This window comes from Myxine glutinosa, chromosome 13 (genome assembly GCF_964187855.1).
Source record: "Myxine glutinosa chromosome 13, kmMyxGlut1.1, whole genome shotgun sequence".
Lineage (NCBI taxonomy): Eukaryota > Metazoa > Chordata > Myxini > Myxiniformes > Myxinidae > Myxine > Myxine glutinosa.
Genome location: NC_136273.1, coordinates 29,831,382 through 29,855,506, shown reverse-complemented (window position 1 = coordinate 29,855,506; position 24,125 = coordinate 29,831,382). Strand labels below are relative to the sequence as shown.

The 24,125-nt window shown below is 39.7% G+C and overlaps 1 protein-coding gene across 2 annotated transcripts in view; it reads right to left on the bottom strand.

The window, feature by feature from the left end:
- The window catches only part of LOC137438777 (globoside alpha-1,3-N-acetylgalactosaminyltransferase 1-like), an 85,051-nt gene extending 61,836 nt beyond the window's left edge, over positions 1 to 23,215 (bottom strand). Inside the window, exons 1-3 of one of the 2 annotated variants that reach the window (XM_078767233.1) lie at positions 23,101 to 23,215; positions 22,941 to 23,004; positions 21,832 to 21,940 (exon numbers count right to left, since the gene is read on the bottom strand). In XM_078767233.1, the coding sequence (XP_078623359.1) occupies positions 21,832 to 21,905 (74 nt within the window). In that variant the 5' untranslated portion in view covers positions 21,906 to 21,940; positions 22,941 to 23,004; positions 23,101 to 23,215. Of the gene's footprint in view, positions 1 to 21,831; positions 21,941 to 22,940; positions 23,024 to 23,100 lie in introns of both variants that reach the window. The other variant, XM_078767232.1, reaches the window with a different exon arrangement.
- Between the last annotated feature and the right edge of the window lie 910 nt (positions 23,216 to 24,125).

The following is a 24,125-nucleotide window of genomic DNA, read 5'->3' as shown; positions in this document are numbered from 1 at the left end:
TTTTATTTTTCGTTTGTTTACTGGAGCTTTTTGGCTTCATTAACCTTTATACATTTACCCTTTGTTTAAACGTGCAAACGATGGCGGATAGCTCTCGTTACACGTCTCTTGAAGCGCTAACCCGGAAGCATGGGTTAGTTTGCTCACCTCCGTCGGGAATCGATGTGGAGGCCATTATCCTTGCGGTCGGAGAGTTAATCGGTTTGGATAATGTAAAAGCGGCTTCTCGCATGAATAAACGTGTGGTAATCTTTGTTTCCACAGTGCCCATGGTTGCTCAAATAGTCGAGCACGGGCTATTCTTTGCTCCCGACGTGTTTGTTCAGGTATGTCCACTCGACACGCCGGCAGTTCGGATTTCTCTCTCTAACGCTCCTCCGTTCCTTAAGAACAAAGACCTGGTTACTGAACTAAACAAACTTGGTTCTGTCGTCTCTTCAGTTACTTTGGTTCCTGTACGAGGGAAAAATAACCGTTTAAAACACGTCATGTCCTTTCGTCGTTTTGTTTATATGATTTTACCGCGTGGTGTAACCTCTTTAAATGCGGTATTGCCCTTCAAGGTCGAAGGTCACACTTATCGGGTCTTTGTCTCCACAGAGTCTCTAGTTTGTTTTGAGTGTGGTCAATATGGTCATTTAAAAGACTCGTGCCCGAAAAAGTCCGCAGATAGAGCCACTAGCCTGAATGGTGATGAACAGCAGGGCTCTACTGAGATCGTTGTCGATGAGGTAAACAGTATGGGTGGTGCTGATGCAAACCCCATTGTAGACAAACAGAGAACCAGGAAAAGAACCCTCCCACCTTCTAGCGACCTCAACGAGCCTGATAATAAGGTCTTGGCCTGTCCTCCAACCTTCGCTCAAGTGGTTAGTGAAGGTTATGGTGAAGCGCGACCTCCTCCTCAGCAGTTTCCTCCAGTTGAGGAAATTGCTCAACCTCCCCCGCCTTCAGAATACTCTGAGGGTAATGTGATAAATGCTGAAAATGTATGTGTTGGCCAGACAGCACCTGAGTCTCTCCAGTGTTCTGAGGGTAAACCTCCATGTGAGGTTGAGCCTCCATGTGTGTCCCCTGATGAAGCTTGTGTTGATTGTGCCACCCCTCCCTCTGTGGGGAGTGGTGAGTGTGTTGGAACTAGTGATCTGTCTGTGGAATCCTCCATTGAGGCAGCTGAGCCTTGTCAAGCTCATGGTCAGCAGGGCGATAGTGCTGAAGTCTCAGATTTTCACGTCGATGAGCCTGTTGCCTCAGCAATGGACTCTCAATGCAATGATTGTGACTCTGATGGGGGTTCTTCCGTTGCCTCACTGAGTGATGGTGAGGCCGACTTCTCATCGGAGCATGTCTCTGGAGGCTCCGTCCCTCCTGCTGAAATCGTGGATTTCCTACAAAAAACTTACCGTAAAAAGCGCGTGAAAATCTGCGATTTCTTCGTTGATACTCACGCCTTCATTAGTGTGGCTCAGGAAGTTGTACAACAATCTGCGGCCCTTCATATTTCTGATCAATCACTGAAAAGACTGAAGAGGTACCTTGTCACAGCAAGGAAAGAATTAAACCTGTAATGGCTGTGTTGCTGCCTATGTTTCTATGAACATAGCAAGCTTGAACATTAATGGTGGGCGCAGTCAGCTGCGTCGGTCCCAAACTGTGCAATTAGCCAGGAGGGAAAAGATTGATGTACTTTTATTGCAAGAAACCCGTGCCACTGCAGACTGCATGGCTGATTGGCAGCAACAGCTGATTGGCACTTGGTTTTTTAGTAATACAGATTCTGTGAGTGCGGGTATTGCTTTTTTTGTCAGTTCACGTTTGTCTGTCTCCCCCCCCATCTTTAAGGAAATCGTACCAGGCTATCTAGCCTCTGTAGAGCTTGAATACAATCAGCAACGATTTATGTTTGTTAACGTCTATGCTCCAAGTGATAGCACAGATAGAGGAACTTTTTTTAATCAGTCCTTTAATTTCCTGAGACACCTCTCTTCTGATACGTTGTTGTGCTTGGGGGGTGATTTTAACTGTACTTTAAACCCAACTTTAGATAGGAACAGTGCAGAGCCACATCCAGCTTCAAGTAGGCCTCTTTCCAGTATAACTTCGCGGCATGACCTCAACGATGTATGGCGGCAACAACACCCAAACCTGCAGCAATTTAGCTGGTGTCGGGTTTTACTAAATCATCTTTCACTTGCTCGTCTTGATAAATTTTATATTCCTAACTCTGCTGTCAACCTTGTGACATATACGGCTATTGTCCCTTCAGGCTTCTCTGATCATTCTTTGGTAAAACTGTGCTTTTCCTTTCCTCGCTTCAAACGCCGCACCCTGTATTGGTCTTTTAACACCTCACTTCTGAGCGATCCTTTCTTTAAATCATCCTTTGTGGTTTTTTGGGACAAGGTTGTGGATTTCCAACATCGTTTCCTAAATCTCTGTCAGTGGTGGGACTATGCTAAAGCGCAGATCCGTGTTTTCTGTCAGCAATACAAAACCAATTGCTCTCAAAGTAAACAATTATGTATTGATGCCTTGAAACAAGAAATTCTACGATTGCAGGAAGGTGCTGAGGTCCTCAGTGATGAAAGACGGTGTCAACTCCTCTTTGAAAAACAAACTCTGCTTAAGGAATTAATTCAAGAAAATGGTATTGGTGCCTTAGTCAGGCTGAGAGTTAATAGTTTACTGTCGTCAGACACATGTTGTAAAGATTTCTTTAAGTTTGAGAAGACGACGAAGGCGAGCCAGCAAATGCTTAGTCTTCGGGCTAGTGATGGGCATATTCTTAGTGATAATACGGAGATTGTTCACTTTGTTCGGTCTTATTTTGAGAATGTGTTTTCCTTTAAGCCCAATGATGTGCCTGCAATGCAGAATATTATGACCAATTTACCGCAGATAGATGAGCATCAACGGCATGTCTTGGATGAGAACATTACTCTCGGTGAACTTAAAACTGCGCTCGATGGCCTTGCTGATCATAAGGCTCCTGGTTTTGATGGGCTACCAGCTGAATTTTATAAAACCTTTTGGGACATGCTTGGTCCTGCTTTGCACTCAGTGTTTTTATACAGTCTGCGTGAGGGATTGTTACCCCTTAGTTGTCGGCATGCAGTTGTTTGCCTTATCCCTAAGAAAAACGACCTGCAATTGATACAGAACTGGCGTCCAATCTCTCTTCTCTGCACAGATTACAAGATTTTTGCCAAAACGCTAGCTAACCGTGTAAAGACTGTTCTAAGCACAGTTATACATCAGGATCAATCGTACTGTGTTATGCACAGATCTATGCACGATAACATTTTTTTGGTACGAGACCTGTGGGATGTGTGTGCATTTCAACAACAACATACCGGTCTCTTTTTTATTGACCAAGAAAAGGCTTTTGACTCTGTTAATCATGAGTATTTGTTTCACATTTTAAAGCAATTTGGTTTTGGGGCATCCTTTATTTCATATGTATCCTTATTGTATAATCACATTTTTAGCTTGATCAAAATCAATGATGGTCTCTGTTCACCTTTGCGGATTGGGAGGGGAATTCGGCAAGGCTGTCCCTTATCTGGAATATTGTACTCTCTTTGCATTGAGCCCCTTTTGATTCGTTTACGATCTTCTCTTATGGGATTTTCAGTGACTCCCTCAGAAAATCCCGTTATAATTTCGGCCTATGCTGATGATGTATGTGTTGCTGTTCGCAGCAGTAATGACATTGCTCTGCTATTTGAGTGCCTACGGGTTTACTCTCAAGCATGTACAACGCAAATTAATTGGTCGAAATGCAAAGCAGTTTGGGTCGGCGGTACGCCACCTTCTGCCCTTCCAATTCTCCCTATGAATTTGACATGGGAAAAAGAAGGTGTGAAATACCTCGGTGTTTACCTTGGAACCCCAGGCTTTGTCAAAAGGAATTGGGATGGTTTGCTCCACAAAATCAGCAACAAATTAAACAGATGGAGAGGAATTTTGTCGACCTTGTCTTTCCGAGGTCGTGCACTGGTCATTAACAACCTGGTGGCCCCTCTCTTATGGCATAAAATGATTGCCTTGCAGCCACCTGCAACGTTGGTGTCGTCAATCCAAAAATGTTTACTTGACTTCTTTTGGGATGGCAAACACTGGCTAAAGCCAGAGACTATTTGCCTCCCACTGGCAGAAGGTGGTCATGGGCTTGTGGACATTCTTTGTCGGGTGATGGCCTTCCGAGTCTCCACAGCTCGTCGTTTTATATTTCTGGAGGCCTTGCCCTGGAAATCGACTGCAAACTGTATACTAAAACAAGCCGGCATGCTTGGGTACAATTGTGAACTCTTCTTCATGGAGCTGCAACATGTCGATGCTTCGCTGCTCCCTGACTTTTACCAAGATGTCTTGAACGTCTGGCGGTCCATTTCAACAACTCGCCAAATGGAGACATACAACAGTGAAAGGTTCCTCCGGGAACCCCTTTTCTACAATGCCCTCTTTCCTGCTATTCCTCGCTCACGTGCCTTTGTGCAACGTTTTGTGAGTGCTGGCGTGAAAACGACTCGGGACCTTCGTGACTGTAACAGGAACAGTTGGTTCTCCGCAGGACATCTTCAAGTAAGAACTGGCATCAGATCTTTGAGGAGCGTAGCCAAGGTCCTACAGGAAATCCTGTGTGTTTTTAGGCACCTGGGCCTGAGCTCAACCGCCAACATTGGTGACCACCGTACACCACCACAGATCTGTGCTAGCTCTAGCCTGCCAGCTGATAGCACCACAACATCTATCTTGCTATCCTCATCACCACTTTCCAGCAAGGATAAAAAGAGACTGTATCGTTTGTGTATCTCAGTTCGGTTTCCCTCGTTACAGCCTCTTTCTTTTGGGGCTCGATGGAAAGAGAAACTGCCTTCTGGGTCTCCCTCCCATCCGCAATGGTCTGCAATGTATGTTTCACCGATTGTTAAAAGGACTGGTGATATTGCTTGGAGACTCGCCCATATGGTGTTGCCCTCCAATGTTTTATTACATCGTTTTAATGAGGATAATTCAGTGGAATGCCCCTTTTGTATGATTTCTGAAGACCTTTTCCATGCTTACGTAGATTGTGCAAGACTCTTTCCCTTCTTTGGTTTTTTATCAACTTTTTTTAATCGTATGAACTTTTCTTTTTCTACACGTGTTTTTATCTTTGGAACACCACTTAGTTATAAAAAACGCTCTGAGACTGCTCTTGCTAATTTCTTAATTTCTATTGGAAAATTAGCAATCTACAAAACAAGAAAAGCAAAGCTCCTGGCAAATGCTGATATTTTATGTGATGTGGTAATTGTGTTTAAGGCTCTAGTCATGGCAAGGTTACGCATGGAATTTTCTTTTTTCCAAATGAAAGATGATTTACAAACCTTTGTGGGAAAATGGTGTGCAAAGGGTGGGTTTTGTAAACTTGATCATGGTTTGTTAAGTTTTTTATTTTAGTGTTTGGTGTTTTTATTGTTGTTGTTTGGCTGCACATGTTTTGAATTGTGGTGACTTTATTATTTGCATGACTTGTATGGGTTTCTTACCTTTATAATAAAAGAGCTTCAAAGTCTCTCTCTCTCTCTCTCTCTCTCTCTCTCTCTCTCTCTGTCACCACCTGCTGGCCGTTTGTATGCTGGTTGTACTGTCATGGCGTCTGCTTGTAGAGGCCTGTGAGTGCTCTGTGTTGTTGCTCCATTCCCCCCCCCCCCCCGTTTTCCCCCCTCTGTGTCCTTGTGCCTGTTCGTGGAGTCTTCCTGGTGATTCCCATATACGTTGAGACGGGAGAGAGAGCCGGAGAGCACAGGGTGATCGCTGGTAAGGGTTCGCCGTTTTTGGGCGTCACCCGATCGGTGTTTGCTCCTTCATCTTAAACATCTATTTCCTTTTTTTCCTTTCGTTTATCCTTCCTTCAGTTTGTTTTGTTGCCTCCCTTTTCCGAAGTTAGGGAAATCGGAGAGGTCTGATTGCTTCCCATTCCCGGAGTTCGGGTAGGGAAGATTGTATTATATATTCACCCTCCCCGAGTTGGGGAGGGGTTGTAAGTGCAGCTGTTCCAGCATGGCAGCTGCACTATCTCGATTTACGGCCTTTCAGAGCCTGACCCATAAGCACGGGTTCTTTTGTGTACCTCCGGAACGTGAGGTTAGTGTCGAGGACGTTGTCCTCGCAACCGGTCGTGTTGTCGGGATCGACAAGGTTGTTGCCGCTTCGCAGATGAACAAGCGGATCGTTATTTTTTTGTCCGACGTGGATTGTGTCCCACAAATTGTCGAACAGGGTTTGATAATCGATCCAGATTTATTTGTAATGATTTCCCCACTAGATAGCCCAGCGATAAAAGTCGTGATATCAAATTGCCCCCCATTTGTATCCGACGATGTACTAATTAAAGAATTGTCCCGATACGGTACCATCGTGTCTCGTATCTCCATGATTCCCTTCGGGTCACGAAACAACGATTTAACGCACGTGGTTTCATTCCGGCGGCAAGTGTTTATGATTTTAAAAAATTCCCAGAAGGATTTAAACCTTATAATAAAATTAAAACATCAACAGAACGAATATACAGTGTACGTGTCCACCAACGTTCTAAAATGTTTTGGCTGCGGACAATTTGGGCATGTTAAGCATGACTGCCCCCGAAAAGAGAATTCTCCACAAGTGCAACCTCCCCTCCGAACCGGGAATAAGCAACCCCCCCACCTTCCCACCACCGATCCAAACCCTTCCACCACCGACCCAAGCCTTCCCACCACCGACCCAAGCCTTCCCGCTGCCGAACCAAGCCCTCCCACCACCGACCCGAACCTTCCCACCATCGACCCAAGCCTTACCACCACTGATCCCAATCTGTCTACCACCGACCCAAGCCCTCTTACCCCCAATCCAAACCCCCCCGCCGTACCCCCTTCCCCTCCCCTTGAAACAGGGGCCCCTCCCTCTACTGAAGGATCTAATTGCAGCCACCTCCTGTTAACGATAGATCTCACCCCCCAGGCGACATCGTCCAATCACAGCTTGTTGCCTGCTATAACTGATCCTACCTCTCTCGCTGTGGTAGCCGATGGGAATCCCCTCCCGATGATCACGTCCTCCCTCCCCCCCCCCCCCCCTCTCCCCAAACCCTTGCAATCTCTTCCCACTAACCAGGACGAGTTTCAATTAGTCTGCCCAAAAGGAAAAAGACATCTGCAAACAACAGATGAAAACGGTCATCTCTTTTAAAAACCTACAACTGAAAACCGACAGCCCCTCCTCTCTGGCCTAGATTTGTCCCTCGTCACAGAAAATCGTTTCTCGGTATTGGAGGACATAGATGTGGATGAATCCTCGCCCTTGTCTACTGACCTAGAAACTGATATGGTTGAACCGCAAAAATTAGTACCCCCCCCCCCCCCCCCTCCCCTGAAGATGGCTCATTTCTCTCCCTCCCCGTCCCCTCCCTCTATGGACTATGCCCCATCCGATAACGTGGAGGGATGTGATGACGGTGAGGAGATAAATGATGAAAACCAGTGTGACACACCATCTGAGCCATCTGATATGGATGACTCTGTTAGTGAATGTGGTAGCCTTAAGGAAGAAGAAACCCCTCCAATCCCTCCCTCCGAGATAAAAAGGTTTCTTAAGGACACATTCCGAAAAAGGAATGTTGTTATAGAAACCTTTTTTCCGGAGCTACCTGATTTTATACATTCCGCTAGACTGATGGTAAAATGGCCCCACGTTTTTAATTTCAATTCCTCCCAACATCACCGTTTAAAGAAGTGGTTGCAAAAAGCTAAGAATGAACTGCTATCAAAAAATTGAGTGGTGGTCACTCCTCCTTGTATTTGTAATGAGTTTTTCCATTTGTAGCTTGAATATTAACGGAGGATGTAGCTCTGTCCGTAAAGTTCAAGTAAGGGATTTTTTATTACAGAAGAAAGTTGACATTGCCCTCTTACAAGAGACCCATGCCAACGACTGCTGTGTCGCAGAGTGGTGTAGGCTCTTCCCCGGCCTGTCCTTTTTTAGTAACGGTGACTCCCGCAAAGGCGGTGTCGCAATAATTATTAGCCCCTCCTTTTCGCCTTCATCGCTTAAATTCGACGAAATACACAAGGGATCCCTAGCATCACTAGAATTCCACTACTGTGGAAAATTCTATACTATTTTTAATATCTATGCCCCAAGTACGCCTGTAGCTCGGCGAGTTTTTTTTAATGACCTTGGGACACACCTAACGTCCCTCGACAGCCAAAACGCCCTAAAAAACCAAGACAATCATGTTTGTATTGGTGGAGATTTTAATTGCACCCTTCAACCCCAACTAGACAGGAACAGTGCAGAGCCCCATCCTGTCTCCACAATCCCTCTCACCAAATTTTTAAAACAAATGAATTTGACAGATATATGGCGGGTACAGCACCCATCAATCAGGCAATACACATGGTGTCGATGCATTCAGGGTAATATTGTACTTGCTCGCTTGGACAAGTTTTATATTAATCCTCCACTTGAACGCCTCGTTCTGTCATCCAAAATTTACCCATCAGGATTCTCGGACCACAGCGCAACATTTCTCAAAATTTCTGCCCCCTGCCCGAAAAACAAGAGTGCTTTTTGGAAATTTAATAACAACTTACTTGATGATAGTACCTTTAAGGACATTTTTCCGGAAATTTGGAATATTCTGGTTGCCTCCCAAGGGAATTTCTCAAACCTCAGACAATGGTGGGATAATGCCAAAACGCACATCAGACTGTTCTGCCAACAAAGTCGTGCGTATGGTGTTCAAGAGGAAAGAAAAACCACAACCTTACTTGAAGATGAAATCCTGGAATTACAGGAACAGCTTCAGGGAACTGCAAGTGTGAGCTACCAGGGAATGAGGCAACAAATCCATGGAAAAACGGCCTTACTGAATTCCATATCCGAAAGGCGAGCACAAAATGCTTTATTGCGCCTGAAGATGAGGTACATACACGACCTTGATGCTCCAACCAAATTCTTCTTCAGCCTTAAAAGGGGGGCCTCTTCGTCAATGATTACACGCTTGCTCCATGATGGGGAACTCCTTTATGAAGATGGCAGAATCAGGGAATGTGCCCGGAAACATTTTAAACAACGGTTTATGCGGCATGACATTAACCAGGATGCAATATCGGAACTTGTTTCTAACCTTCCAACATTGGCGGAGGATCAGAAGCAGCAGTTGGAGGATCCTCTTAGGTTACCTGAGCTCACCGCTGCCTTGAAGGCCTTGGAACCTGATAAAGCCCCTGGACTGGATGGGCTGACTAGTGAATTTTCCAGTTTTTTTGGGACGCCATTGGACCTCACCTACTGCGGGTATTGAATGAATGTTTAGAGGATGGACAACTGCCGTGGAGTTGCCGGAGAGCAGTCACCACCTTAATTCCTAAGAAAGCGGACACTCAACTTATAGAGAACTGGCGTCCTATTTCTGTTTTATGTACGGATTATAAAATTTTAGCCAAAGCCTTGTCTAATCGAATGAAACCTTTTATGAATGTACTAATAGGAGAACATCAATCCTTTTGTATTCCTGGACGTACTATTTTTAATAATATCTTTCTTATCCGTGATACCATTCGGTTTTGTAACAATTTTAATATGAATGTTGGTCTGTTTTTCATTGACCAAGGAAAAGCCTTTGACTGTATTGACCACATGTACCTTTTTAGAGTTTTAGAGAATTTTGGGTTTGGACCTATTTTTATCTCGTACGTTAAACTTTTGTATTGTAATATATCCAGTGTTCTTAAAATTAATCAAGTATTGTGTAGCCCCATTGCTGTACAACGGGGAGTACGGCAAGGTTGCCCACTATCTGGACTTTTATACTCTCTTGCCATCGAACCTCTTCTGCTCCAATTACGTACGCACATTTCTGGCTTCACTGGATCAATTCTTACCACACCGCTAAAAGTCTCTGCCTATGCAGATGATGTCTGTATTTATATAAAAAATAGTGCTGACGTCACTGCGGTGGCTCAGGCACTAAAGACATATTGTCAGGCTTGTTCGGGCCAGGTAAACTGGAAGAAGAGTGAAGCCCTTTGGATAGGACCTGGAGATTGCCCGCCAATTGTCCTACCAGGAGGAGTGAACTGGCAGAAAAGTGGCATTAAATACCTCGGTATTTTCCTAGGAGACAACACCTTTGAGCAGCAGAACTGGGTGGGATTACCGGACAAGGTAATGGCAAAACTGGCCCGCTGGAAAGGACTTCTTTCTCAACTTTCGTACTGTGGAAGAACTCTCGTCATTAACAATCTTGTCGCCTCTATGCTATGGCATAAGATGATATGCCTACAACTGCCCGGGAGCCTTCTTATTACACTGCAAAAGAGCATTGTCGACTTTTTCTGGAGCGGGAAACACTGGCTCCAACCCCCCGTGGCATACTTACCACTCACTGAAGGTGGCCAAGGTCTTATTGATATCCGCAGCCGGATTATGGTCTTCCGGCTTCATATCGTGCGCCAACTTGTATATGGAGATGAAGCCCTACTCTGGAGGCCTCTGGCTAACTGCATATTGCAGCTTACATGCAAGCTGGGTTACGACCGAGAACTTTTCTTGATGAACCCTCATCAAATCGATTCATCCTTGCTGCCCACCTTTTACCAAGGGGTGATGAACGCCTGGCAAGCCCTGTCCTTTTCCCGTGAAATGGCAACATACAACATGGAAATGTTGAATGAGCCCCTATGCTACAACCCCTTCCTGGAAAACAGCTTGAATAATAGGGGACTCGTTCAACGTTTTGTTGATGCCAAGCTGCTGCGAGTGAAAGACCTCATGACAGAGTCTGGGAGCTGCCGGCTGAGTGCTGCCGCTGTGGCACAAAAAAACCCGAATAAAATCTGTCAGGATCATCTCTCGGTTCCTTCAAGGGATATCCACAACGTATCGTAATACCTGCGAGGAACTTGGCCCTTCCCCCAAGGAAACAGCGGGTGACTTCCCCAAACTCCTAGTCTTCAGCCCGCCACTTAATCTGTCCCCTGGCCTGAACAGCCCTGATGATACTGCATTATCCCTTCCCGCCTTTCCAAAGAAAACTTTGTACAACGCGTACGTTAAAATTTTATACGCAAAAACATTTTCTGAGCACCCGAGGCTTCGATGGCGGGATGTTTTACCCCCAATACCCCCCAATTGCCGCAATTGGCGAAGTTTTTATCTCTTGCCTACTCCAAAGTATGTTGGAGATATTCAATGGAAACTTGTACACTGGATTTTACCTTATAATTTTTACTGAACCGGTTTTCTACTGCTAACTCTAATCTATGCCCTTTCTGTGCATCCATTGAAACCCTACCGCATATATACCTTGAGTGTGAACGATTGCAACCTCTTTTTACATTCCTTCAGGAACGCTTTGTGAAGCTTGGTTCCCTCTTCAATCACAATGTTTTTATTTATGGTGTTTTAGGACCGTCTTCCCTTAGAAATGTGGTTTTAATGAATTTTTTAATTGGCCAGGCCAAGTTTGCAATTTATAAATCCAGGAAGAAAAAAATGGGAAACGCTTCTGACTCGTCATATGATGTACTGCTCACCCTTAAGGCTCTTGTAAATGCAAGACTAAAGCTAGAATACCGGTTTTTTAAAATGAACAAGAATTTAACATGTTTTAAAGAAAAGTGGGTTTTTAATGATGTCATATGCACACTTGATGATGATTGATTTGACAATAATTTGACAACAATTTGACAACAATTTGACAATTAAGCGCCTTTGGACTTCTGGAAAAGCGCTATACAAAATAAATGAATTATTATTATTATTAATAACTTTTCCTTGAGACCATTTTTATTGTGTTTTGTTTCTTTATGACTGAACATAACTGATTTTCTGTGCTCTTGTAATAAAAGGAAGAAACAGTCTCTCTCTCTCTTCCCCACTCACCTGTCCTTTCTCCACACCCCTCTGTCCCCTCTCTCCACACCCCTCTGTCTTTTTCCACACCCCTCTCTCCACACCCCTCTGTCTTTCTCCACACCCCTCTCTCCACTCCCACCACTCCCCGTCGTACCTTAATGCACGGTTATTAAAGAAACTTTGATTCCATGTTGTACCGGTATGTATTACGATACGTTAAAAATGTATAATAAAAGTAAATCCAAAAGCCAAAGAGACGACAACAGATGTCCCTGGACGGTGTGAAACAAATCAAACATATAATTACCTTAGAAAGAGTGAAAAAATGAACTTCGGAGTCATTTTACCTCACGTCTTGTGGAACCTATTATTTAATTATCTGATTAGCTTTTTCCTAATTTTGTTCCCATTTCACTCTAGATTTCAGCATAATTATTGAGGCCATGAGTTCCGATCGTGAAATATGGAATCAGATTTTGAATGTCAGCTTTTAATAAGCCGATACAACATATTATTCAATCTTGCCAGGAGGCAATCACATTGCACCTAACACCACACAGCCAATCAGCATAACCGCGAATGAACATCCATATTGTACGCCGCTCCTTTCCTATGCCATCTCCAGGCATTGCAAAACGTCATTGCCTGGCACCGAAGGGGGCTCGGCAGTGACACACGCTGAAAGGGAGTACTCAGTTTTCACTCTTTGTTTGTTTTCTTTCTTGTTTGTTGTACACCGCACCTTTCCTATGCCATCTCCAGGCATTGCAAATCGTCATTGCTGAGCACCGAAGGGGGCTCGGCAGTGACGCACGATGAAAGGGAGTACTCAGTTTTCACTCTGTTTGTTTGTTTTCTTTCTTGTTTGTTGTACACCGCACCTTTCCTATGCCATCTCCAGGCATTGCAAAACGTCATTGCCGGGCACCGAAGGGGGCTCGGCAGTGACACACGCTGAAAGGGAGTACTCAGTTTTCACTCTCGTTGTTTGTTTTCTTGCTTTCTTGTTTGTTTGTTTGTTTGTTTGTCCGGACGATATCTCAGCCATCCTTTGAGCTAGGAAGCTGAAATTTCGGCACAATAGTGAGCAAGTCCTTTGTCAAAAACGGTATTTTTTGTTTTTTGATTAATCAATTAATTGAGGAGTTATTTAATTATTAGCGATTAATTAAGTACTTATTTAATTAATCAAATTTCCTTTCTCTTCTGACCATTAACTCAGGCACCTTTTGAGTTAGGAAGCTGATATTTGGACATGCCAATGACCAGGTGATTTGGCTGCAAAGGCTATTTTTGATTTATTAATTAATCAATTAATCGATTAATTATTTAATTATTTGATTAATGACAATGTTTTTTAAGTCAGATTCTGATGAAATGTTGGTGGTTTATGTGTTCTTTGACCGAATTAATTAATAATTTAATTTTTTAATGATTATTATTTATTTATTTTCATTATTAATCATTTATTTATTGTACACCGCTCCTTTCCTATGCCATCTCCAGGCATTGCAAATCGTCATTGCCGGGCACCAAAGGGGGCTCGGCAGTGACGCACGCTGAAAGAGAGTACTCAGTTTTCACTCTGGTTTCTTGTTTTCTTGTTGTACACCGCTCCTTTCCTATGCCACCTCCAGGCATTGCAAATCGTCATTGCCGGGCACCGAAGGGGGCTCGGCAGTGACGCACGCTGAAAGAGAGTACTCAGTTTTCACTCTGGTTTCTTGTTTGTTTTCTTGTTTTCTTGGTTGTCCGGACGATATCTCAGCCATCCTTTGAGCTAGGAAGCTGAAATTTCGGAACAGTAGTGAGCAAGTCCTTTGTCAAATACGGTATTTTTTGTTTTTTGAATAATCAATTAATTGAGGAGTTATTTAATTATTAGCGTTTAATTAAGTACTTATTTAATTAATTAAATTTCATTTATCTTCTGACCATTATTAACTCAGGCACCTTTTGAGTTAGGAAGCTGATATTTGGACATGCCAATGACCAGGTGATTTGGCTGCAAAGGATATTTTTGATTTATTAATTAATCAATTAATCGATTAATTATTTAATTATTCGATTAATGACAAAAAAAATTTTTTTTTTTAAGTTACAGATTCTGATGAAATAGTGGTAGTTTATGTGTTCTCTGACCAAATTGATTAATAATTTAATTTTTTTATGATTATTATTTATTTATTTTCATTATTAATCATTTATTTATTTTCTTTCTCATTTGGCCAATATCTCAGGCACCTTTTGAGCTGGGAAGCTAATATTTGGACATGAGTGACCAAGTGATGTGGCTATCAAGGATATTTTTGATTTATTGATTAATCATTTCATCTATTAAGTATTTATTGATTAATCGATTAATTATTTATTGAGTAATCAATTAATTATTTAATTTTTTATAAATGACTTATTTAATTAAATTTCTAAAAGATACATCTTCGGATGAAGCACTACTGGTTTAGTTATGCGATTAGCCAATTGATTATGAAAATATTTTGTGATAATCTTTTATTGATTTTAATTATACAATTAATCAATCAATTAGTGTACACCTCTCCCTCCCAATGCAGCCTCAATGAGCTGCACTGCGGTATTGCCGGGCGCCGGAGGCGCCCCGGCAATGCCGCGCTGCAGCATATTTAATTATTTGGCATGGGGCGGTGTACTTTGAATGTATGTGTACTTGTTGTACACCGCTCCTTTCCTATGCCATCTCCAGGCATTGCAAATCGTCATTGCCGGGCACCGAAGGGGGCTCGGCAGTGACGCACGCTGAAAGAGAGTACTCAGTTTTCACTCTGGTTTCTTGTTTGTTTTCTTGTTTGTTTTCTTGTTTTCTTTCTTGGTTGTCCGGACGATATCTCAGCCATCCTTTGAGCTAGGAAGCTGAAATTTCGGCACAAGAGTGAGCAAGTCCTTTGTCAAAAACGGTATTTTTTTTTTTGATTAATCAATAAATTGAGGAGTTATTTAATTATTAGCGATTAATTAAGTACTTATTTAATTAATCAAATTTCCTTTCTCTTCTGACCATTAACTCAGGCACCTTTTGAGTTAGGAAGCTGATATTTGGACATGCCAATGACCAGGTGATTTGGCTGCAAAGGATATTTTTGATTTATTAATTAATCAATGAATCGATTATTTAATTATTCGATTAATGACAAAAAAAAATTTTTTTTTAAAGTTACAGATTCTGATGAAATCGTGGTAGTTTATGTGTTCTCTGACCAAATTGATTAATAATTTAATTTTTTTATGATTATTATTTATTTATTTTCATTATTAATCATTTATTTATTTTCTTTCTCATTTGGCCAATATCTCAGGCACCTTTTGAGCTGGGAAGCTAATATTTGGACATGAGTGACCAAGTGATGTGGCTATCAAGGATATTTTTGATTTATTGATTAATCATTTCATCTATTAATTATTTATTGATTAATCGATTAATTATTTATTGAGTAATCAATTAATTATTTAATTTTTTATAAATGACTTATTTAATTAAATTTCTAAAAGATACATCTTCGGATGAAGCACTAGTGGTTTAGTTATGCGATTAGCCAATTGATTATGAAAATATTTTGTGATAATCTTTTATTGATTTTAATTATACAATTAATCAATCAATGAGTGTACACCTCTCCCTCCCAATGCAGCCTCAATGAGCTGCACTGCGGTATTGCCGGGCGCCGGAGGCGCCCCGGCAATGCCGCGCTGTAGGATATTTCATTATTTGGCATGGGGGCGGTGTACTTTGAATGTATGTGTACTTGTTTGTTTTCTTGTTTGTTTTCTTGTTTTCTTTCTTGGTTGTCCGGACGATATCTCAGCCATCCTTTGAGCTAGGAAGCTGAAATTTCGGCACAAGAGTGAGCAAGTCCTTTGTCAAAAACGGTATTTTTTTTTTTGATTAATCAATAAATTGAGGAGTTATTTAATTATTAGCGATTAATTAAGTACTTATTTAATTAATCAAATTTCCTTTCTCTTCTGACCATTAACTCAGGCACCTTTTGAGTTAGGAAGCTGATATTTGGACATGCCAATGACCAGGTGATTTGGCTGCAAAGGATATTTTTGATTTATTAATTAATCAATGAATCGATTATTTAATTATTCGATTAATGACAAAAAAAATTTTTTTTTTAAAGTTACAGATTCTGATGAAATCGTGGTAGTTTATGTGTTCTCTGACCAAATTGATTAATAATTTAATTTTTTTATGATTATTATTTATTTATTTTCATTATTAATCATTTATTTATTTTCTTTCTCATTTGGCCAATATCTCAGGCACCTTTTGAGCTGGGAAGCTAATATTTGGACATGAGTGACCAAGTGATGTGGCTATCAAGGATATTTTTGATTTATTGATTAATCATTTCATCTATTAATTATTTATTGATTAATCGATTAATTATTTATTGAGTAATCAATTAATTATTTAATTTTTTATAAATGACTTATTTAATTAAATTTCTAAAAGATACATCTTCGGATGAAGCACTAGTGGTTTAGTTATGCGATTAGCCAATTGATTATGAAAATATTTTGTGATAATCTTTTATTGATTTTAATTATACAATTAATCAATCAATGAGTGTACACCTCTCCCTCCCAATGCAGCCTCAATGAGCTGCACTGCGGTATTGCCGGGCGCCGGAGGCGCCCCGGCAATGCCGCGCTGTAGGATATTTCATTATTTGGCATGGGGGCGGTGTACTTTGAATGTATGTGTACTTGTTTAATTATTCGATTAATGACAAAAAAAAATTTTTTTTTAAAGTTACAGATTCTGATGAAATAGTGGTAGTTTATGTGTTCTCTGACCAAATTGATTAATAATTTAATTTTTTTATGATTATTATTTATTTATTTTCATTATTAATCATTTATTTATTTTCTTTCTCATTTGGCCAATATCTCAGGCACCTTTTGAGCTGGAAAGCTAATATTTGGACATGAGTGACCAAGTGATGTGGCTATCAAGGATATTTTTGATTTATTGATTAATCATTTCATCTATTAATTATTTATTGATTAATCGATTAATTATTTATTGAGTAATCAATTAATTATTTAATTTTTTATAAATGACTTATTTAATTAAATTTCTAAAAGATACATCTTCGGATGAAGCACTAGTGGTTTAGTTATGCGATTAGCCAATTGATTATGAAAATATTTTGTGATAATCTTTTATTGATTTTAATTATACAATTAATCAATCAATTAGTGTACACCCCTCCCTCCCAATGCAGCCTTAATGAGCTGCACTGCGGTATTGCCGGGCGCCAGAGGCGCCCCGGCAATGCCGCGCTGCAGCATATTTAATTATTTGGCATGGGGCGGTGTACTTTGAATGTATGTGTACTTGTTGTACACCGCTCCTTTCCTATGCCACCTCCAGGCATTGCAAATCGTCATTGCCGGGCACCGAAGGGGGCTCGGCAGTGACGCACGCTGAAAGAGAGTACTCAGTTTTCACTCTGGTTTCTTGTTGTACACCGCTCCTTTCCTATGCCACCTCCAGGCATTGCAAATCGTCATTGCCGGGCACCGAAGGGGGCTCGGCAGTGACGCACGCTGAAAGAGAGTACTCAGTTTTCACTCTGGTTTCTTGTTTGTTTTCTTGGTTGTCCGGACGATATCTCAGCCATCCTTTGAGCTAGGAAGCTGAAATTTCGGCACAGTAGTGAGCAAGTCCTTTGTCAAATACGGTATTTTTTGTTTTTTGAATAATCAATTAATTGAGGAGTTATTTAATTATTAGCGTTTAATTAAGTACTTATTTAATTAATTAAATTTCATTTATCTTCTGACCATTATTAACTCAGGCACCTTTTGAGTTAGGAAGCTGATATTTGGACATGCCAATGACCAGGTGATTTGGCTGCAAAGGATATTTTTGATTTATTAATTAATCAATTAATCGATTAATTATTTAATTATTCGATTAATGACAAAAAAATTTTTTTTTTTTAAGTTACAGATTCTGATGAAATAGTGGTAGTTTATGTGTTCTCTGACCAAATTGATTAATAATTTAATTTTTTTATGATTATTATTTATTTATTTTCATTATTAATCATTTATTTATTTTCTTTCTCATTTGGCCAATATCTCAGGCACCTTTTGAGCTGGGAAGCTAATATTTGGACATGAGTGACCAAGTGATGTGGCTATCAAGGATATTTTTGATTTATTGATTAATCATTTCATCTATTAAGTATTTATTGATTAATCGATTAATTATTTATTGAGTAATCAATTAATTATTTAATTTTTTATAAATGACTTATTTAATTAAATTTCTAAAAGATACATCTTCGGATGAAGCACTACTGGTTTAGTTATGCGATTAGCCAATTGATTATGAAAATATTTTGTGATAATCTTTTATTGATTTTAATTATACAATTAATCAATCAATTAGTGTACACCTCTCCCTCCCAATGCAGCCTCAATGAGCTGCACTGCGGTATTGCCGGGCGCCGGAGGCGCCCCGGCAATGCCGCGCTGCAGCATATTTAATTATTTGGCATGGGGCGGTGTACTTTGAATGTATGTGTACTTGTTTGTTTTCTTGTTTGTTTTCTTTCTTGTTTTCTTGGTTGTCCGGGCGATATCTCAGCCATCCTTTGAGCTAGGAAGCTGAAATTTCGGCACAGTAGTGAGCAAGTCCTTTGTCAAATACGGTATTTTTTGTTTTTTGAATAATCAATTAATTGAGGAGTTATTTAATTATTAGCGTTTAATTAAGTACTTATTTAATTAATTAAATTTCATTTCTCTTCTGACCATTATTAACTCAGGCACCTTTTGAGTTAGGAAGCTGATATTTGGACATGCCAATGACCAGGTGATTTGGCTGCAAAGGATATTTTTGATTTATTAATTAATCAATTAATCGATTAATTATTTAATTATTCGATTAATGACAAAAAAAATTTTTTTTTTAAAGTTACAGATTCTGATGAAATAGTGGTAGTTTATGTGTTCTCTGACCAAATTGATTAATAATTTAATTTTTTTATGATTATTATTTATTTATTTTCATTATTAATCATTTATTTATTTTCTTTCTCATTTGGCCAATATCTCAGGCACCTTTTGAGCTGGGAAGCTAATATTTGGACATGAGTGACCAAGTGATGTGGCTATCAAGGATATTTTTGATTTATTGATTAATCATTTCATCTATTAATTATTTATTGATTAATCGATTAATTATTTATTGAGTAATCAATTAATTATTTAATTTTTTATAAATGACTTATTTAATTAAATTTCTAAAAGATACATCTTCGGATGAAGCACTAGTGGTTTAGTTATGCGATTAGCCAATTGATTATGAAAATATTTTGTGATAATCTTTTATTGATTTTAATTATACAATTAATCAATCAATTAGTGTACACCTCTCCCTCCCAATGCAGCCTCAATGAGCTGCACTGCGGTATTGCCGGGCGCCAGAGGCGCCCCGGCAATGCCGCGCTGCAGCATATTTAATTATTTGGCATGGGGCGGTGTACTTTGAATGTATTTGTACTTGTTTGTTTTCTTTCTTGTTTTCTTTCTTGGTTGTCCGGACGATATCTCAGCCATCCTTTGAGCTAGGAAGCTGAAATTTCGGCACAAGAGTGAGCAAGTCCTTTCTCAAAAACGGTATTTTTTTTTTTGATTAATCAATAAATTGAGGAGTTATTTAATTATTAGCGATTAATTAAGTACTTATTTAATTAATCAAATTTCCTTTCTCTTCTGACCATTAACTCAGGCACCTTTTGAGTTAGGAAGCTGATATTTGGACATGCCAATGACCAGGTGATTTGGCTGCAAAGGATATTTTTGATTTATTAATTAATCAATTAATCGATGAATTATTTAATTATTCGATGAATGACAAAAAAAAAATTTTTTTTTAAGTTACAGATTCTGATGAAATAGTGGTAGTTTATGTGTTCTCTGACCAAATTGATTAACAATTTAATATTTTTATGATTATTATTTATTTATTTTCATTATTAATCATTTATTTATTTTCTTTCTCATTTGGCCAATATCTCAGGCACCTTTTGAGCTCGGAGGCTAATATTTGGACATGAGTGACCAAGTGATGTGGCTATCAAGGATATTTTTTGATTTATTGATTAATCAATTAATCAATTAATCGATTAATTATTTCATTATTCGATTAATGACTAATTTTTTTTTTTTAAGTTACAGATTCTGATGAAATGGTGGTGGTTTACGCGTTTTATTACCGAATTGATTAATAATTTAATTTTTTTAAGATTATTATTTATTTATTTTCATTATTAATCATTTATTTATTTTCTTTCTCATTTGGCCAATATCTCAGGCACCTTTTGAGCTCAGAAGCTAATATTTGGACATGACAGTGACCAAGTGATGTGGCTATCAAGGATATTTTTGATTTATTGATTAATCAATTAATCAATTAATCGATTTAATTATTTAATTATTCGATTAATTCCTAAAAAAAAAGAAAAATTCAGTTGCAGATTCTGATGAAATGGTGGTGGTTTATGTGTTATGTGACCGAATTGATTAATAATTTAATTTTTTAATGATTATTATTTATTTATTTTCATTATTAATCATTTATTTATTTTCTTTCTCATTTGGCCAATATCTCAGGCACCTTTTGAGCTCGGAAGCTAATATTTGGACATGAGTGACCAAGTGATGTGGCTATCAAGGATATTTTTGATTTATTGATTAATAGATTAATTATTTATTGATTAATCGATTAATTATTTATTGATTAATCAATTAATAATTTAGTTTTTTATTAATGACTTATTTAGTTAAATTTCTAAAAGATACATCTTCGGATGAAGCACTAGTGTTTTTGTGATGGTATTAGCCAATTGATTAAGAAAATATTTTGTGATAATCTTTTATTGATTTTAATTATACAATTAATCAATTAATTAGTGTACACCTCTCCCTCCCAATGCAGCCTCTATGAGGTGCACTGTGGTATTGCCGGGTGCCAGAGGCGCCCCGGCAATGCCGCGCTGTAGGATATTTAATTATTTGGCATGGGGGCGGTGTACTTTGAATGTATCTGTACTTGTTTGTTTTATATTTATATATCTCACACACACACACACACACACACACACACACACACACACACACACGTGCGTGAAGGTGGATACTTTGAGACCTGGGGGGCTACGCTCCACCTTCTGAAATCTGCATGTGGAGGTAACAACCAACAACACACACCCACACTCACATCTATTATTATGGATTACCTTTCACATAGCTACAAAGGCTGAGGCACAAAATTCAACTAAACCAAAATTAAAGAAAAATCACAAATTAAAGAGAAATCCACAAAAACTTCTACTTTTTCTTTTTAATCTTTTTTTTGCCTAAAACACTCGACAGCATTCACGAATGAACCCCTGAAAGTTTGATGAATATCTGTTCAGCCATCTCTGAGAAAAATGGCGACCCACACATTCACACACAAACGGCTCTCTTATAGTATCGATAACCCACCTTCTAGAAAATACAACAACAACAACAACAACATGCATTTTAAGGCCATTTTCCCTGCTAGAGCGGGGGTTAGCCTTGCGGTCCCCATGACAATCTTCTCCATTTTGCCCTATTTTCTGCATCTCTCCTTGTTAACGCCCTTGCCCGCATTTCTTCTTCCACCATCTTTAGCCAAGTCTTTCTCGGTCTTCCCCGTCTTCTACTTCCTTCTACATTCATTTCCATCACTCTTCTCAACCAGTCACTTTCATCCTTCCTCAATACATGACCAAACCATCTCAACCTGTTCCTCTTCACAGCATCAATCACAGGCTCTATTCCCATCATCTTTCGCAATTCATCAACCTTCTAGATAATATACAAAAGAATTGACATTCGAAAAAAAAAACGACATACTTTGGGAATAAATGTGCCAGAAGCAGAACCAAGGTGATAAGAACCACAATCAAGAAACATTTCTTGTTCTCCATCGCTCTTCACACGCCTCGTCGATACGAATCGCTACCTGTAAGGAAAATGCCATAAGGAACTGTAATGAACAGCAGACACAGGGGGTGTCGTGTGTCTGTAAATATTGTGTCACGCCAGTGAAAGACAAACCCTTCTTGATGTAGGCGTGGTCAAACTGAAGATCATATGTCGGCAATTGGCGTGAACATGTACAGTGCATTCAGAAAGTATTCAGACCCCTTCACTTTTTCACATTTTGTTATGTTGCAGCCTTATGCTGAAATCGTTTAAATTCATTTTTTCCCTCATCAATCTACACTCAATACCCCATAATGACAAAGAGAAAACAGGATTTTAGAAAGTTTTGCAAATTTATTAAAAAGAAAAAACTGAAATATCAAATTGACATAAGTATTCATACCCTTTGCAATGACACTTGAAATTTAGCTCAGGTGCCTCCCATTTCTCTTGATCATCTTTGAGATGTTTCTACACCATGATTGGAGTCCAAATGAATACTTAAGCAAAGGGTATGAATACTTATGTTAATGTGATATTTCAGTTTTTTCTTTTTAATAAATTTGCAAAACTTTCTAAAATCCTGTTTTCTCTTTGTCATTATGGGGTATTGAGTGTAGATTGATGAGGGAAAAAGTGAATTTAAACGATTTCAGCATAAGGCTGCAACATAACAAAATGTGAAAAAGTGAAGGGGTCTGAATACTTTCTGAATGCACTGTATGTGGTGCAACATGTGGAGTTAACACCCAAAACCCAATTTTGACCATTTTGGTGTTGGCTGTGAAGTAATTTGTTCCGCATTATCCTGGTAATCGTGAGCCTGGTGTTGGCTTAATGATCGAGGTGACTTGCTTAAGATCTCAGTGTCTTGAGTTTGAGCTCCACACAAATATTTTTTATACAATTAAATGGCGCCCGGCAATGCCGCGTTGAGCGTATTTAATTATTTGGCATGGGGCGGTGTACTTCGAATGTATCTGTACTTGTTTGTTATTTTTTTTGACTATGAAGAATGACAGACTGAGTGAACCCACCTGGTGTTAATTCAACGTGTCACAGGGGCTTGAAATCAGGACCTTGCGATCTCCAGGTATCCACCTTAACCGTGAAAGCAACACTGAGGTATCATGTGAGACATTGCATCAGTTTCCTCATCAAATAGAGATTCAAACAATGGCTATGTTATACACCAACCTTTATTTGATGAAATGTAATCTTTCTCGCTGTGGTGTCCACGGATATTCGATCCAGCTGTGGTAATCGCGCATTTCTCTGAAGACGCCGAACCGCGCGAAAATTGCCTCAGTCTGGACTCTGAACCAGGAAATCGTCGATAAATACTTACGATAAACACCCGGAAAATTAGGTGAGTGTGTGGGAAAATAATATTTCAGCCACACGATGCTCCAAAATAGCGTTTTATCGCCTATTTATGTTTATTTGTGTGCTTCCGGCTCAATACGCAGTTCCTTCCGGCTCGATTGTCGTCCTTCGGCATGTTTCATTTCCACAATGAGGGTTCGATGTATTCTCATTTCAGTGGTTGTGTGTGTCCCTCCTGCACTGTCGTCTTCATTCATACCTCCATAGGATAGAGTGTCACTCTACTGAGACCTGCGATACTTGTCTTTAATTTTTTTAAATGTCCTTTCGTCCGCGTTTTCGATGTACACTGTATTAAAAGCTGTCGAGTGCGTAAGCCACGAGAACTAGAAACGTTAGACCGGCAGCCCAGGGCCTTGAGCTCAAACGAACGAGGTACCGATGTCTGAGCAGAGGGGCAATTACTGAATTAGGGAGTAACATGAGACATGAGACCATGTAACTGTAACATGAGATTGGTACCTGAACACATCCCAGATTAATTACATGGCGACGAGGCTAAACATATATGTATATATACTAGCGTGACTCCGTGCGCTCCACGCGCTTCACCACGTCGTTTCAGAGGGATATGCATCTTTGACTATTTCGTTGTCTTTTGGGTCTTTTGAGTCTTCAGGGTCTTTTGGATCCTCTGGGCCTTTAAGGGTATTTTTGGTCTTTGGGGTATTTTGGGTCTTCAGTGTTTTCAGGAACTTTTGGGTCTGAAGGATCTTTTGGTTCCTCTGGGTCTTTAAGGGTATTTTGGTATTTTTGGGTCTTCGGGGTGTTTTGGGTCGTCGGCGTGTTTTGGGTTTTCGGGGCATTTTGGGTCTTCAGGGTCTTTTTGAGCCTCA